The following is a 17,636-nucleotide window of genomic DNA, read 5'->3' as shown; positions in this document are numbered from 1 at the left end:
ATATTCAGGACTGCCTTGAGTTTAAGAGAGAATATCGTTTCATTTATGCAAAAACCTTTTTACTGCATCCTACTACTAGGTGATGAATATTCCCATCCAGCATCTAGAGGAAGTTACCAGTTTTATCCTCCTCCTTTAAAATAAAGGGAGAATAATAATACCAAGGTAAATATACTTGTGTTTTTTAGTTAGATGTATAATCCATGTTAAGAAAGACATAATGGTTAGGGGCGCCTGTGGGCTCAGTCGGTTCGGCGTCCGACTCCTCATTTCGGCTCAGTTCATGATCTTACAGTTTGTGGGACTAAGCTGTGTGCTGACAGTGGGGAGCCTGCTTGGGATTCTCTCTCACCCCCTCTGTCTCTGTCCCTCCCCTGTTCCTGCTCTCTCTCTCTCTCTCTCAAAATAAGTAAATAAACTTAAAAAAAAATAGACGTAATGACTAGAATATAAAGATTTTCAAGATGAGGGTTATTACGTAACATAAGAGGACAGATACACCTTGTTTGAATCCATGACCTTCAGGATTGGTCTAGTTTTTTGTTGTTGGTTCTCTCGTGTGCTCTTTTTACTCATTTTTTGAGAGACAGAGACAGAGTGTGAGTGGGGGAGGGACAGAGAGAAAGGGAGACATCAAATCTGAAGCAGGCTCCAAGCTCCAAGTTGTCTGCACAGAGTCTGATGTGGGTCTCGAACTCATGGACCAGGAGATCATGACCTGAGCTGAAGTCGGACACTTAACTGATTGAGCCACCCAGGCACCTCTGTGCTCTCTTTTTAGTGATTGGAGTTGACCACAGATTTTCCCATTAGGACTAAGACTAGAGGCAGTATTAGGTCTTTTCAAATTTCTCTTTAGAATTTCATGGGGGCAAATGAGAGTAGTTGTAAAATGTAACCATCATATGAAACAATTATCTCAAACCTTAGATCCTCTTTAAAAGTAGTCACTTCTTTAAAGCAGATTTCTTTAAAAATTTCCCAAGAAATGATTGAACTGTAATACAGTTGACCCTTGAACAATGTGGGCATTAGAGGGATGCTGATCCCTTGCACAATAAAAAATCTGCATATAACTTTTGACTCCCTAAAAACTTAACTACTAATGCCTGCTGTTGACCAGAAGCCTACTGATAACATAGTTAACACATATTTTGTATATTACATGTATTATATATTGTATTCTTACAGTAAAGGAAGCTAGAGGAAAGAAAATGTTATTAAGAAAATTATAAGGAAGGTGGGGTCTGTGGGTGGCTCAGGTGGTTAAGCGTCTGACTTCGGCTCAGGTCATCATCTAGCAGTTAGTGAGTTCTAGTCCCGCATCGGGCTCTGTGCTGACAGCTCAGAGCCTGGAACCTGCTTCAGATGCTGTGTCTCCCTCTTTCTCTGCCTCTCCCCTTTTCATGCTCGCTCGCTCTCTCTCTCTCTCTCTCAAAAATAAATAAAAAAATATTTAAAAAGTCAAAAAAATTATAAGGAAGAAAAAATACACTGAGTACATTAAGTTTCACTGGCATGTATTTATCAACACGAAACGTGTGTAAGTGGATCGGTGCAGCTCACACCCGTGATTTTCAAGGGTCAAATGTATTACCTACTGGGTATTTGCTCACTGGGGGTTAGACGGTGTGTGAGCCACTTGTAAATACATTATTTAATGTGAAAACAGCCCTATGTTGAAATGGTATGTCTACTGTCTTACAGTTGAAGAAACTGAGTCTTGCTTTTAAGTAACTAGCCGTGGGATCCTTGGGGTCCTTGGGGTCCTGGAGCTTATATATGGCAGAGACAGGCTCACAGCCCAGATCCAATACCTCGAATGCCTAACCAGCTAGCCCTCCGGCTCACCCTGGGTCAGTTTGTGACTTAGCAGTAGCAGTCATGTTATGTAATTAATACTTTTGACCCCAATTACTGAGACATGGTAAGGATTTGTGTATTTCCAAAGCATTGGGTTAAGTTTCACAGAAACCACTTTTCTGTTTGAACTTTTAATTGGTTTATTAATATTGTATTAAGTTATATAATAACAATAATTGTTTACAACTGCCTGGAATAAATACAATTGGCCCTGCCTAAGCATACTGTTTGATAAGAATGGATGTGCTGGGCTTTATTGTGATCTGTCCCAGGCACCAGAGGGAATAGGGCACATTGGTTAGTGGGAGGTCAATGAGGAGATCTTCTACTCTTCTTACCAGAGTTTCAAAACGATTCTGAGAATTAGAGTAGTGGAGAAGCATAGTCCTTAAAAATACTTGTTCGGAAGGTTAGTATTTTCCAAGTAAAATTCTTTTAACATATAAGCTGAGGGGCACCTGGGTGGCTCAGTCGGTTGGCAGCCAACTTCGCCTCAGGTCATGATCTCACAGTCCGTGAGTTCAAGCCCCGTGTCAGGGGCTTGACAGCTCAAGGCTGGAGCCTGCTTCAGATTCTGTGTCCCACCCGCCCTCTGCCCCAACCCCACTTGTGCTCTGTCTCGCTCTCTCAAAAAGAAATGTTAAAAAAACATTAAATGTATAAGCTGAAGAATTGTAAAAATACTAATTATGTCGGTGCCTGAGTGGCTCGGTGTCTGTGCAGAACAGTGTTGTTCGCTTCTTAGGCCACGTGCTCGTCTTTTCCTAAGCGTAACTCTTACTGCTGCTTCTCCTATCCTTTCATCTTTCTGGTCCACATACCTCTGTTGTGTGCCACGCCACTCGGTACCAACTTGGGTACTTCGGAATCGAAGAGAACCCCCTGTCTTTTTCGATCCGTCATCTGCACAGATTTCCCCCAACCGGAAAACTGTGTGTCCTCCTTAGCCCTCTTCTTCCTCACCATCGGCACCTAGTCCACAAGTTGTGTCTCCTAAAGCTTCCTAATAGGTCTTGAACCTCTTTCTATCTCAGGGTTTCTCAGTGGCAGCGCCCTTGATATTTGGGTCAAGATCATTCTTCATTTGGACGGGCGGAGAGGGAGGGCTGTCCTGTACAGTGCAGGGGGGCGGGGGGGGGGTTGTGCTGTACTCCGCAGGGGGTCGGAGAGGGAGGGCTGTCCTGTACAGTGCAGGGGGGCGGAGAGGGAGGGCTGTCCTGTACAGTGCAGGGGGGCGGGGGGGGGTCGTGCTGTACTCGCAGGGGGCGGAGAGGGAGGGCTGTCCTGTACAGTGCAGGGGGGCGGGGGGGGGGGGTTGTGCTGTACTCGCAGGGGGGCGGAGAGGGAGGGCTGTCCTGTATAGTGCAGGGGGGCGGGGGAGGGGTCGTGCTGTACTCGCAGGGGGGCGGAGAGGGAGGGCTGTCCTGTACAGTGCAGGGGGGCGGGGGGGGGAGTCGTGCGCTACTCGCAGGGGGGCGGAGAGGGAGAGCTGTCCTGTACAGTGCGGGGGGGCGGAGAGGGAGGGCTGTCCTGTACAGTGCGGGGGGGCGGAGAGGGAGGGCTGTCCTGTACAGTGCAGGGGGGCGGGGGGGGGAGTCGTGCTGTACTCGCAGGGGGGCGGAGAGGGAGAGCTGTCCTGTACAGTGCGGGGGGGCGGAGAGGGAGGGCTGTCCTGTACAGTGCGGGGGGGCGGAGAGGGAGGGCTGTCCTGTACAGTGCAGGGGGGCGGAGAGGGAGAGCTGTCCTGTACAGTGTGGGGGGGCGGAGAGGGAGGGCTGTCCTGTACAGTGCAGGGGGGCGGGGGGGATCGTGCTGTACTCGCAGGGGGGTGGAGAGGGAGGGCTGTCCTGTACAGTGCAGGGTGGCGGAGAGGGAGGGCTGTCCTGTACAGTGCAGGGGGGCGGGGGGGGGGGTCGTGCTGTACTCGCAGGGGGCGGAGAGGGAGGGCTGTCCTGTACAGTGCAGGGGGGCGGGGGGGGTTGTGCTGTACTCGCAGGGGGGCGGAGAGGGAGGGCTGTCCTGTATAGTGCAGGGGGGCGGGGGGGGGGTCGTGCTGTACTCGCAGGGGGGCGGAGAGGGAGGGCTGTCCTGTACAGTGCAGGGGGGCGGGGGGGGGAGTCGTGCTGTACTCGCAGGGAGGCGGAGAGGGAGAGCTGTCCTGTATAGTGCGGGGGGGGGCGGAGAGGGAGGGCTGTCCTGTACAGTGCAGGGGGGCGGAGAGGGAGGGCTGTCCTGTACAGTGCAGGGGGGCGGAGAGGGAGAGCTGTCCTGTACAGTGCAGGGGGGCGGGGGGGATCGTGCTGTACTCGCAGGGGGGTGGAGAGGGAGGGCTGTCCTGTACAGTGCAGGGGGGCGGGGGGCGGGTCGTGCTGTACTCGCAGGGGGCGGAGAGGGAGGCCTGTCCTGTACAGTGCAGGGGGGCGGGGGGGGGGGTCGTGCTGTACTCGCAGGGGGGCGGAGAGGGAGGGCTGTCCTGTACAGTGCAGGGGGGCGGGGGGGGGAGTCGTGCTGTACTCGCAGGGGGGCGGAGAGGGAGAGCTGTCCTGTACAGTGCGGGGGGGCGGAGAGGGAGGGCTGTCCTGTACAGTGCAGGGGGGTGGAGAGGGAGGGCTGTCTTGCACAGTGCAGGGGGGCGGGGGGGGTCGTGCTGTACTCGCAGGGGGGCGGAGAGGGAGGGCTGTCCTGTACAGTGCAGGGGGGCAGAGAGGGAGGGCTGTCTTGTACAGTGCAGGGGGGCGGGGGGGGGTCGTGCTGTACTCCGCAGGGGGGTGGAGAGGGAGGGCTGTCCTGTACAGTGCAGGGGGGCGGAGAGGGAGGGCTGTCCTGTACAGTGCAGGGGGGTGGAGAGGGAGGGCTGTCCTGTACAATGCAGGGGGGCGGAGAGGGAGGGCTGTCCTGTACAGTGCAGGGGGGCGGGGGGGGGGTCGTGCTGTACTCGCAGGGGGACGGAGAGGGAGGCCTGTCCTGTACAGTGCAGAGTGGTGAGCAGAGTTCCTGACTTCTGCTTACTCAGCCGCAGTGACACCTCCTCAGTTGTGACGACAGAAATGCAAAATCACCCTAGTTGAGAAGCGCTGCTCCAGTCTCCTGCTAGTTGAGGGCTCAGGCCCTCATCATCGCTTGCCTGGATTATGCAGCAGTTCCTGGAGTGTCCCCCACCTCCAAGTTGTCTCCAACCTCGTGCCTCTTCTAGTTCTCTGTGTGACCCCTGGAGTGATCTTGCCCGCAAGCCGATCTCTTGCTGTCCCACTCCCCACATAGAATTCCAGCTTTCCGGATGACCTGAACTCCTCAGGATTGTGCATAGTGCCCTTTGTGATCTTTGCTGTGTCTTGTGTCTTAGCTTCATTTTTTTTTTCTTTTTTTTTTACCTCCCCAGCCTTGACCTCAAGTGCCAGCCCTCTGACTAGAAAGCCTTTTCTGTTTTCCCTCTGTTCTCACGTTGGCTCTTTGCTGTGTGCACTCAACACTCAGCTCAGGTGATCCTCAAGATGGAGTAAATTTTTGTTGTCTTCCTCTTTTATATTCTCACAGAATCTGTGAGCATTTAACACAACGTCGTGTTGCCACCTGTGTTTTTGTTTTCCCCGTTGGTCTCTGAGCTCAGTGAGGGCCAGAAGCTGTGCTTGCCCTTTAACCTCCCTCAGAGCCCGACAGTTAGTGGCTGTTTAGTGACTGTTCTGTGCATCAGTGTATTGTTTCAGTATTTGAAAGCAGAAACAAAGTAATGGTAGAAGATCGGCTGCCAGGAGACATGACAAAGTGGCATTTATATGGGTAAATTTGTAACATTCCCATGGTTTTGGCTTCAGTCGTGTGGGCCTGGAAAATTAATTTTACGTATAAGCCGAGAGCGTATCAGCCCCTGGGGGGTGATTTCACACTCACCATGCTGCCCTAGACCAGAACATTCATAGGGAAGGAGTGCCGGGTGCATAACTAAAAAGCTATATTGAAAGTTAAATTATAACAAAGATATTGTCTACATTCTATGAAATCAGAGTTGGGAATATGGTTAATTTGTAAACTGCTTTAAGGGGGATTTGAAGTTCTCTGATCTTCCTCAGGTGAGGGAAAGCTAGTGAGCTTTTTAAGGGAACTGTTTACATGTGTCCTTGGGGAAACCTTTTGTTCAGTTTTTCATGCTGACCAGTGCTCCCTAAACGCATGATGGGTAATGTATTTTAAACCGTGTGCACGGGTGTGCATATGTCTGCACTGACACTTAGGTCCAGCACTGGAGGGCAGGCGATTAGTGAAGTGAATCTAAACTTCATCTGGAAGAATAAACAGGTGAAAGTTCTCAAAAGAAAGACCCACAGTCTTTTCCTGCCTACTGGGATAAACCCATTTCTCCCTAAACACTTCTGACACATCTGGACACCAAATGAGGTGTTTTCCTCCACAATAAGGGATTTTCTTGGACACCAGCTGAGTGTCCTCCAGTTTAAGTACTTCCTATATTGTCTTCCTGGAGATAGTGTAAGATACCATAGGTTAAGGGTTTAGCCTCCAAGACCTCTGCCCCCACCCCGCCACACACTCAAATGCTAGTCACAAACTGTCCCCTCTGCTTCTGACCAGCTGTTGGTCTATAGGTTGTAGATTGGAGGTTCTCTGCCAGAGACCAATATGTATATTTTCTATTATCTTACAAGCACCAAAGGAGAACTTTATAAAGTGTAATGAGAGATGAGTCCTATATTTTAAGCATTATAAAGCTTGATATTTTTTAAACATGGGAAATTTCCTATAAAAGGTGGGTATTTGACCCATTGCCTCCTTTACTCACTGAGACTTTGTTACAGTGATTTTAAAAATAGAAAAAAGTCTAAAACAATGACAGAGAATGGCAGGGATGTCATTAAGGGACAACAGAATGTAACAGTTTTTCAGAAGATACGGTAGGTGGATAAGTTTTGCAAAAACCAACCAACCAACAAATAAACAAAAAACAAAACGCCAATGTGAACAGAGCTGGTTGACCTGGAATAACCCTGGAAAATGACTATCTGTGTGGAAGATCTGGTATGATCCTGGAACATGAGTGACCATGTGGGGAAAAACAGGAATTGAAGGTCAGCGCATAGGGACCAGTTCATCCCTATGTAACCAAGTAACCAAGATGCCTCCCTTATGCCCATTCCAGTCCATGCTCAGGCAGAGACCAGAAATTTAATTTACTGGAAAAAGTGACTGGAAAAGAAGAAAATTTAAGAAGATGTGACCTAGTAGAGAGTAAGCGTGAGACACAGGACAGAAAAGAAGGAGACTGATTAAAAGTCTGCTTTGGAAAGCAGCCCGTGACTAGCACCCACCCTCGCCCACAGTACCTCCCTCCTTTCCTGCCTATAAAACTTTCTTTTGAGGTTTGAGTGCCAGCTCTTTTGTTCTGGACAGTTGCAAACCATGTTTCTGTAAGTGGGCATGTCAACAAAGCTACCACAAGCTTTCTTCTAGTTAATGTATAGGATATCTTTTTCTAGATCTTAAGTCCTTTCTTTGTTTCAGAAATGTCTTATAAACAGCACAATTACATTTTGTTACCCAATCTGACTGTCTCTGTCTTTTAACTGGAACTTTTAGAACCTTAAAAATACAAATGGTTTAAATTAACTTGTCCCAGATTTGGCAGGTGGGTACCCCCTTCTCCTGTGTCCTTTGGACATATCCCTTTTGATATGTTCCTCCTTTGTGGAAAAGCCAGGCATTCTAAGCACATCTTGTACTTTCTCTGCCAGGCCCTGAGGTAAGCCATTTTACCCCCAAAGATTCCTGGTTCTTTTTAATAGAGAACGGTATGTAGAAATGCTAGATTAATTATATTTGTAGACGTCTGAAATCTGCCCAGAGATATTTGTCGAATTACTATCTGTAATAGACTGTAAAAAATACAAACTATAGGGGTGCCTAGGTGGCTCGGTCGGGTAAGTGTCCAACTTTTGATTTTGGCTCAGGTCATATCTCATGGTCTGTGGGATTGATCCCCACCTTGGGCTCTACTCTGACTTTGCAGAGCCTGCATGGGATTCTCTCTCCCCCTTCTTTTTAACCCTCCCCTCCTTTCTCTCAAAATAAGTAAATAAACTTTTAAAAAATTAAACACAACTATAGTAGTTATCTTTGGGTGGTAAAATTACAGATGCTTACCTGTACATTCACTGCTATGCTGGGCATCATTGTGAAACTGAAAACATGTTCCTTTACTCATGTAGCTTGCAATTTGGTTAAAAAAGGTGCAGATTACATGAAAAATAATCAGTGAGCAATGCAACACTACATAAAATGAGTTTTACGGTGTGGTATATTGAGAGAGTGAGCAGTAGGGCTGGGAACTTGGAGGGATTATACTAAAACTTGATTCCAGCAAGGTTTTGGAGCATGGTTAAAGCTTGAGTTGGAAAGTTGGAGCTCTCTAAGTGGGACACAGCATGAGTAGAGGTACCATAGGACCTGAGGGTGTAAGAATCATTGGAGTGGGTTCATTTAGATACAATAAATCAATATTGTTGGAGGCTCTTAAAATAATGGCGCAGAAACATCATACGCTTTAGAGCAGGACAGACTACAGTGCTCTGTGTGTTTATAAAAAGGCTTCCAAGGGTTCAGATGGTCTAGGACACACAGCAGGTACTCAGTAAATGGTAGCTCCTGTCATTTTTATTAGTACTAATGAAACTAGCAGGAAGTTAAGCTTGACAGAATAGTTTGATAGGGAACCATTGTTGTCTTCTGAAAAAGAGGAATAACATACATGTTCGTCGTCATTTTTTTAGTGTTTTATGTAAGGTTAAAAAGAGGAGCGGAAGAAAAACATTTTAAGTCTTAGTAAGTATGTTCCACAGAGTGATGAGCCGTTTGGGAGGAGAAACTGTCCTGTTATTCTTATTTCCTGTGATTAGCACATTGTGTGAGGCTTAGGGGTGGTGAGTTGGACCTGGGATCTATAGTTAACCCAATGAACTGGTAAAAAAGACAAAACAAAACAAAAACAAAAAACCAAGATTGTTTAGTTTAGTCCTGAAGCATAACTGTTGAATGGTAGCATTGCCTGGACAAGGCTGATGCACTGGGCAAAATGTGAGAGGTTGAAAGATTAAAGAATCTGGTTTGAATCAGATGATAGTTCCTTGGACATGTGGAATGAGGATAGTAAAAGGAGAATGTCATTTTAAAAAGTTGGGATTGCTGTCATTTACTCAGTGCCTTCTCTACACTGGGTGTACTGGATGTTACCCGTTAGATGGAGCAAGCCAGTGGCTTGCCCACAGGCACACAAGTAGTAAGTGTTGGAGCTGGGATATGAGCTGAGCACTTAAAAAAGCCAGCCCCAATGTCACCTCCTCCTTCCAGAAAGGCTTGCCTAGAACCTCCCATCGTACCCACACTCTCTCTCACCCAGGCTAGCTGGAGGACCCTTGTGTTTTCATGGGACGTCCAGTTTGTGGCTGCCGTTGGGCATTTACTTAAGGCATTATAACTACAGTGTACCTTTGGAAGTTAGGGACCTGGCATTCCCTGATGCAGTTGCTCCTTCCGTAACAGGTGTAAGCGCCGTGGTGTGGAGAATCACGGGGCAGCCCTGGTATACCAGAGGGACTCACTCCCCGGGAGTGCAGCCCCAGCACTCGAATGTCAGCTACTGGGCCAAAGTCTCAGGGGTCTGGACACGTGCCCTTGGCAGACGTAAACGTTCTTTACATCTCCTTTTTATGTTCCGTCTACTGCCCAACTTCTAATTCAGCTTGGAGTTGTATCTAACACAGCAACTGGTGCATGTTTATATTTAAGTAATTCATTCATAATATCTTTAAACCATAGGTCCTCTGCTGTACCACTTTGAAAATTTGGCAAACGAACTTTCCATAGAATTGAGCTATGAAGATATAAAAAACGTTGTTCTGCAGTATGGATTCCAGGTGGAGGTAAGGCTAGAATGAAGTACGGCCACGGTTTCACTTCCAAAGCTTTAATCTTAGGACAGTTACAGGCTTTCACCTCTTCACCTGTGTTTTCATCCCTGAAGTGAAAATAATACGCACTCAGCTTTTAGAATGATAAAGATTTGGCATAATGTATGTGTAAGGAGAAAACTATAATCCTCAATGTGATCGGTCACCTTTCCGTAGTACGTGGTAGCTGACCATGGTCATGGCGTCAGCTCCTGTAGACTCACAGATACCAAGTACGCTAGGGTCTGGACTAGCAGAGGTGGGAGGACAGGGGGTATCGTTCACTATATGTACTTTTGTAGTCTTCATTTCTTATGTGGGATTGTAAGATTGTATGATACTTTGACTTATGTTTTAATTGTGTGTTTATTTAAAAGTATTTTATTCATTTTAAAAATCAACAACAGATTCGTTCTTCAAATAAGGAGAAGTTGGGGTGCCTGGGTGGATCAGTCGGTTAAGTGTCTGACTCTTGATCTCATGGTCATGGGATCGTGGGGCTCCACACTGGGCATGCTTAAGATTCTCTCTTTTCCTCTCCTGCCTCTCCCCCACTTGTTCTGTCTGTCTGTCTCTCTCTCTCAAAAAAAAAAAAAAAAGAGAGAGAGAAAGAAAGAAGAGTAACGTATCAGTGATGTAGAGCTCGAGCTCTGGAGTTAGACCGCCTGAGTTGGAATCCCAGTTCTCCCACTTACTGGTGGTATGACCTTGAGCAGTCTGTTCTTTGTAAAGTTAGGATTACTAATAATGCCAGTATTGGGGTATCTGTATGTACTAAATGAGTTAATATGAGCTCCCGTCACTCACAAGCACTCGGGATCTGTGTCATCGTCATGCTCATCACCATTCTGGTTGTTGTTTGCATTCCAGGTTGAAAAGGAATCTGTCTTGTCAACATATACTGTGAATGACCTCTCCATGATGAAATACTACTATGAATGTGTCTTGTTTGTGGTCCGTAAACCACAGTAACGTTCTCAAGTGGTATCAGCAGGAAAAAAGCTTAATGAGAGCAAATGCTGAAATAAACAACTCAAAATCAACTATCCCATCGACAGGACACAACCTCAAATCAGTGGTGCCTTCTTATTCCTAACAAAATTTAGAAATAGCGTCTATTTTCTTAATACGTCTATTGCTTTTTCAGAAATATACTATGCTGTGCATATTTGTACTACAAAAGTAAAAAAAGGAGGAACTGTCTTCAAGTATACTTTTTCCTTGAAGCCCAGAATTGTCTTTCAGTAGAAAAACCCATCTCCAGTGGTCTTCATGAAGCTGTCTATTGCCAAGTAGCCATGTTCATGACTACTAGTATTGAAGTCCCCCCACATCTTTCTGTTCTGTGTGCATTGCACATGGTACTTTTAGAAGAGTCTGAGGATCCTCTCTCACATTCAGCATCTGGAATTGGGACTTTTGTTTGCTTTGGACCGAAGCGATCCCTACAGAAAATGTGCGCCCTTTTATCATTCAGATTATTTTTTTGCCAGCTCAGCTGAACTTGGGCATCAGACGTTTCATTTTTATGAAATGCTAAATTTAATGAGATCACAGGCCGGTAAAATGCGTTCAAGTAACTGAGAAAGTGGTCTTTTGGGCACACTGACCTGAACATTATTTGAAAGCATACTCATCATGAATCGCTCTGAAATGTAGAAGGTCTCAGCACTCTTAAGTGAGGCACAAAAGCCTTTATTAAAGGTACTGCTAGGAAAATGGGGAAATAAGAATAAAATCTGCCCATTGGAAATGTCTGATTTTAAACTAGAAGTGAATACAGTCTGTCAGTGAGATGTTTACAATAATGTCTTTTCTTTAAATTACCTGGATTTCAAAAGCACGCACTTTTTTTCGTTAAAAAATTAGATACGAGTAAAACTGTCATGATGGTATTACCGTGGGGAAATTTTGAATACGAAATTCAGGGATAAATTACTGCCCGTGGTCTGTCTTCAGTATTGTCAGCAGCAGCCGTTAATGTAATTTCGGATAACGCCAGTTTTGTTCCCTGATAGCTGGAGTTAAAAGAATATATGCTGCTTTAAATTTCTACCTCTAGCAGAATCTTTATTGGAGAGAGTTTTCCTTTGTATTTTTTTATGTTTATTGTTTTGTTTCCAGTAGCTTGGAAAGCAGAAATGACTATTAACCTTTTCTTGGAAAAAGGAAGTGCTCGCGTTGAATATTTTCACGGGTGATTATGGTGGCGTTAAATGACCTCTGTGGCAATTTGAATTAGATAGACTTAATCTCAATAATGTGCTGTAGGATTCACGTCATGTTTTAATCGGAAAACCTCCTTGTGAATCTTTAGACCTCTTTTTGTCAGTTGGGTTGGGGGAGTCGACACAGTCTGGCATGTTACCGTTGGGAGCTTTTCTGTGTGCAGTAAGGGAGCTCTTGGTCCTGGAAAGGACTCTAGGAAAGCTATTTGACTTGCTAAATTATAGAAGCCTGTAGCCTGTTGAGTTTAAAAAAAAAAAAAAAAAGGAACAAAACACAACTATTTCTCTTTGGTGCCCCATCCCCATACTTGGCAGATGTCCAGTTAATTAGAATTCTCATTAACTACCACCTGAATGAATTTGAAATTAATTTTTAGGGGAAACCACCCCCAAATTTTTGTTTATTTGTTTAAGAAAGAAAAAAGCTAAAAGGATCCTAAGTATTTAAAAAATGCATTGAAAGGAAAGGAATGCATGCTATTTTTGAGTAATGTAGAAAGGCTTTTTATTCACTGACTAGTATTCACTTTTTTACTTGTATCCGAACACATGATCTTGTTTTTCTCATAGAGGCAAAAATGTGTTGACAGCAATGGGTTGGCTTTATTACTTAAAAGTTTTGGCTATCAGGTTTTATTCTTTAATAATGTTACTTATATTTCTAAATCAGAGCTTCATTTTAGTTAATTCTGAAATCAATTATTTCATTTGTTTTTAATCTCTCATATCATGACTACTGTTTTTCAAATGTTCTGCACAAATTTGCATCACTTTTTTTTTCCTACTGCTTTTGTAGTTAATATATTCTAAACTTGAAAATTGTGTCAATCAGTAATAGAAGTGTCACTGGAGGATTTAATTTTATATTATCTGTAGTCCTAGCTACTAAAGTGTGTAAGCCTTAAAGTTTTGTGTTCTTTTTCCTTGCATTAGCCCTATACACAGATGTTTCCATTCATTGCCATAAAGCAGGAGGAGATAGGTCATTGTGCTTGCTTTCCAACCCTGTCCCCCCTCCCCCCCTTCCATATTCTGAAGTAGTGCAGGTTAGGGTCTGTTCATCACGTGAGCAAGACGGGAAATGTGAAGTATGAAGAGGAGCTGTATAAATCACAGTATAAAATTATGAAGTTTGGGAACTGTAAGATGTACTGTATTTATATGTAATTCTCATTCTAAAAGTTGCCACAAAGGCTGAATTGGAAGCTTCATGTCTGCATGAAATTTCCTATATTTTTAACGTGTATGATGGACTTAATTTTTCTTGAATATTAAAGTCTGCCAATTGCTACGAAACCGTATTTGCTTGGTTGTTTCCATCTAGGTTAGTAGTAACTGTAGATGTAGGCATTTTAATTAGTTGAATGCCTGCTTTTGAATCTTCAGATGAGCCTATTCTTGTATGCTTCTAGAAAGTCAATAGTAAGAGCACTTGGTCTTAGAGTATGTGAGGCTTTATACTGATTCATCTTGATCTTTGGTTTTGTTAAATAATAGACAAATAACTATAAAGGAAACCAGTACCAGAGAGTTCCAGGACCAGCCATTAGTTGGATAAGCACTGGGCATGGCACTTAAATACTCTGGGTTTGTTTTCCTGAACTTCTGTTTGTGATCTCAGGCACAGCGCTTGCAGTGTGTTTCCTCATCTGTAAGAGAAGACTGACACCACTGACTTCAGAGGGTTTTGATAAAGTCATGCGCGACTGTGTGCAGTCGTCTGTGTGAACATGTGAAAGCAGTTTCAATCTGTGTTGACGCTGTACAGTGATACAAAAAGGTGAAGATTAGTAACAGGACGTCAGTTTTAATAATGCTATGGCGGAAAAAAGTTTCAGTGAAATCCTGGGGCTGGGGGGAGACCAAGAGGACGGGTATGTGTGTATAGATTCTTGAATGTTCAAGTCTGGTGGGAATTGTAAAGAAATAAAACGGTAGGTAATGGGAGAGAGGGCACAAGTAAAACTTCATGGTTATTCCCACTTTTAGAAACATGTCAGTACATTCCTCTTGTGTGTTTATTTCTCTTCAGTAGATACATAGAAGCAGAGTCATTGAGCCAGTGTGTATGTGCCTCTTCAGTCAAGATGCCTTTCAAAAAGATGAACAATTTACATGCCATTGACAGTGTTTTGGAATAACTTTGTTTTCATTCTCTGCTCAATACTGGATTTTGCTAAGCTTGTCATTTTTGTCAATATGATAGGAAAAAGTATCTATTTTAATATTCATTTCTTGAACGATTAGGGGAGCTGAGCAGTTGTGTTAAGCGTAACGCCCAAAGAGAGGGGTCTTTGATTGGCCAGTCGGTCGGTTTTCACCCGGCATAGCGGACAGGTCATTGGCAGCACTCCAAAAGTTGGTAAAAATGTGTTGAGCTTCATCAAGAGAGGGACTGGCCAATCTTGAGGACTGCTTGAGTTCTCTCCACTGATAGCAGTGACCATATCTGCTTCTGGTTTTACAGAGCTGGCACTGAGGCTGAACAGCTGCAGCCCGATGGACCCCACTAGGTGTCCACTTAGCCAGTGCTCTGGGTCCAGGAGTTCAGGAACGCCGGTGAGTCGAGAGCCCCACTGAACCAGCGGCTTTGCTTTAGGTGGCAGAGTGGGGGCATAAAGTTGACTCCCAAAGGAACAGCTGCCATCTTATCATGGCACCAAAAAGCTGCTAGGGCCAGGCCAGCTGCACTCTTGAATATGCTATTTATTTGACTTGTAATTCCCGTTGGGTATTTTTCACCTTGTCAGTCAGCAAGTCCGAACCGACCCACCTGCAGATGAGAATGTGAAACCGAAGAGGCCTAGGGCCACCATACGCCATGCGTTCAGTCCCAAAAGCTTAGTAGCAGATTAATAGCTTCCTTCTTTTGTACCAAGGCATGTCTGGTGATGGTCAGGTACTTAATCCTGTTGTAGTGCCTGGCTGTGGCCTGTGAGAATTTGGGCAGCCGTTAGATCTTTGAAGCTGTGGCTTCCGTCTTGGAGTTTAGTATTATTTCTGTGGGACCACCCAGGAGGGGACAGTCCATGCAGTAGTCCTTGAACGTGACACTTACTGCAGGCATGTAATACATCAGATCCGTGATACGTTTATCGAATTGGTCCAGAGCGCCTCAGTGAGAGGTTATTTTTGAGATCTCTGACTCCAGGTAAAAAAAAACAAAAAAAACTATGATTTTTTTTTTTTTTCAGGCCTGAACATAGGTAATTACCTGGCAGGCTCATGGAAGAAAGCTGCCCTCCACTTACCAGACTTGGTGCACAGCTAACGCACAGCAGTCTCTAGTGGGACCTGCAGTCAAGGACACGGGCTTTTATTTTTTATTTTTTTAAACGTTTATTTATTGAGAGACAGAGACAGGGCGAGAGCAGGGGAGGGGCAGAGAGAAGGGGAGACACAGAATCCGAAGCAAGCTCCGGGCTCCGACGCGGGGCTTGAACTCACGAACCGCGAGATCATGACCTGAGCTGAGTCGGACGCTTAACCCACGGAGTCCCCCAGGCGCCCCAAGCACACAGGCTTTTATTCACAGCCGCAGTCCTACGTAGCCCAGTGCTTCTATTCAGAGCTTCTTTGTCACGGGCTTCAGGAGAAGCATTCCTCAGGTGCCTTTACTGACACCTGCTCATAGGAGGGAAGGGGGTTAACTTGAGGACACCTTTCCTCCCTCTCCGGACTTTTTCCACTCTCAGGCCCTCCTCCTCTTTCACTTCACCCCCTCCCCACCCCCCAGGTCTACAAGCCTTCAGGAGCCTTTGTAGAGGAACCTACGCTTCATCTGATTTAGTCTGTCGCTTTTACTATTGAAGTGATCAGAGGCTTGACCGTAAGTTTCATTTCGGCCTCTTATATTAACCTATTTCAGCACTTGGGGACTGCTCTCTCTGGCTCAGAGGGGTCCCTAACAATTTCAGCTTCCTTCCCCACTACCAGCCTTGTCCAACCCATCAGTTGAATTCAAGTGTCTTTGTTTCTCAATAGGATCACAGACCGAGAAGTTTAACCCACGTATCAGGGGCTACAGCACAGATGCCAAGAGACCAAGTCACCCCCAGCTGGGAGATGGAGGAGGCTTGTCCATGGGGACAGTGGGAGCAATGGTGGGGAGGGGGAAGGGGGAATCTGGATTTTCTCCATTAACCTCTAGCTGCAGATCATGCTTGAGCACCGCTGCTGCTTCCTCCCCCAAGTGCTCCCTGCACCCAGTGAGCGCCCATCCTCGGGGGCCCTTTACTTCCTGCTCACGCACACGCCTTTGTGCTGCATGCAGTCTTCCAGCTTTGGCCACCCTGGCACCCAGAGCCCCATCTTCACTCTCTGCCAGGTTTGGCTGAGACTTGGCGCTAACAGGCAAGGCTTTCCTCGCCTCCGAGGGGCCACCCACACTCCATTTCAACCAAATGGACTTCTGTTTTCAGGTCACCCAGAGCGCTCTATCAAATAGCAAAGTCCTCATCACTGACAACGTTAATCTCAGTTTCGAGGACTCCTTTCCTTCCGTAGCATTCCTAGCCCTGTTGCCTTCCTGCTCGGGCCATGGGGCTTGCTGCTCTGCTGTGGTAACATCCCTATCTCATCCTGCCCAGAAGAGGGAGCAAATTTGCGTTGCCAGACCGACGTCAATCCCACATCTAGCTGTTCATCATCGTTAGTGGGACGTAGGGAGCTCATTACTTTGTTTCCGCGTTAACCACTTAGGCAAGAGCATTTGCTGCTGTCTCCCAGGAATACTCGTGTTCCTGAACTGGCCTGTAGGACCTCTGCCTTCCTGATCTGGAACACCATGCCTGTCAGCATCCCAGACCTGTCCACAAAACTGCCGAGTCCGGGATTTGGTTTTACCTTGTTTACAAATGGGTAAGCCTATTCCGGTTTCACGGCTGCTGACAGATGACATGAGAAGTTACACAAAAGTAGAGTTCCTGGGTACCCTTCACCCAGCTTCCCTCCCCCAATAACATTTCATGTCGTCTAAGACATTGGCCAAAACTGTGAAATGGACGTTGGCATGATTCTGTTATATGTACACCTTGTTTGAAGTTTGCAGGGTTTTGCACGCACTTTTAAAAATGCCTTCTACTTTTAAACTTTATGATTTGTATCTAAAGTGGGTTTCTTACAGTATATAAAAGGTCTTGCCCTCTTTTTCAATCTGATTTGGGGGGGAGGGAGGTATCTTTTCATTGGGTGTTTAAACCATTTTCATCTTAATTATTTAAAAAAAATTTTTTTTTTAATGTTTTTATTTATCTTTGAGACAGAGAGAGACAGAGCATGGGGAGGGGAGGGGCAGAGAGAGAGGGAGACACAGAATCCGAAGCAGGTTCCAGGTTCTGAGCTGTCAGCACAGAGCCCGACGCGGGACTCGAACTCACGGACCATGAGATCATGACCTGAGCTGAAGTCGGATGATTAACCGACTGAGCCACCCAGGTTCCCCTCATCTTAATTATTGATAGGAGTGAATTTAAACCTACCATCTTGCTAGTTTTCTACTTGTTCCATTTCTTCCCTGTTCCCCCTCTTTTCTCATCTATTTTTGGACTATTTACTTGATTTCATCTCCACTACTGGCTTTTATTAGTTATAG

The 17,636-nt window shown here is 45.7% G+C and overlaps 1 protein-coding gene across 2 annotated transcripts in view; it reads left to right on the top strand.

The window, feature by feature from the left end:
* Positions 1 to 13,339, top strand: part of CARNMT1 (carnosine N-methyltransferase 1) — a 44,925-nt gene extending 31,586 nt beyond the window's left edge. For both annotated transcript variants that reach the window (XM_045468837.1, XM_045468838.1), the window contains 2 exons: positions 9,685 to 9,788; positions 10,686 to 13,339. In XM_045468837.1, coding sequence (XP_045324793.1) covers positions 9,685 to 9,788; positions 10,686 to 10,787 — 206 coding nt within the window. In that variant the 3' untranslated portion in view covers positions 10,788 to 13,339. The remainder of the gene's footprint in view (positions 1 to 9,684; positions 9,789 to 10,685) is intronic.
* Positions 13,340 to 17,636: the final 4,297 nt, after the last annotated feature.

This window comes from Leopardus geoffroyi, chromosome D4 (genome assembly GCF_018350155.1).
Source record: "Leopardus geoffroyi isolate Oge1 chromosome D4, O.geoffroyi_Oge1_pat1.0, whole genome shotgun sequence".
NCBI lineage: Eukaryota > Metazoa > Chordata > Mammalia > Carnivora > Felidae > Leopardus > Leopardus geoffroyi.
This window is presented reverse-complemented; position numbering and strand designations above follow the sequence as displayed.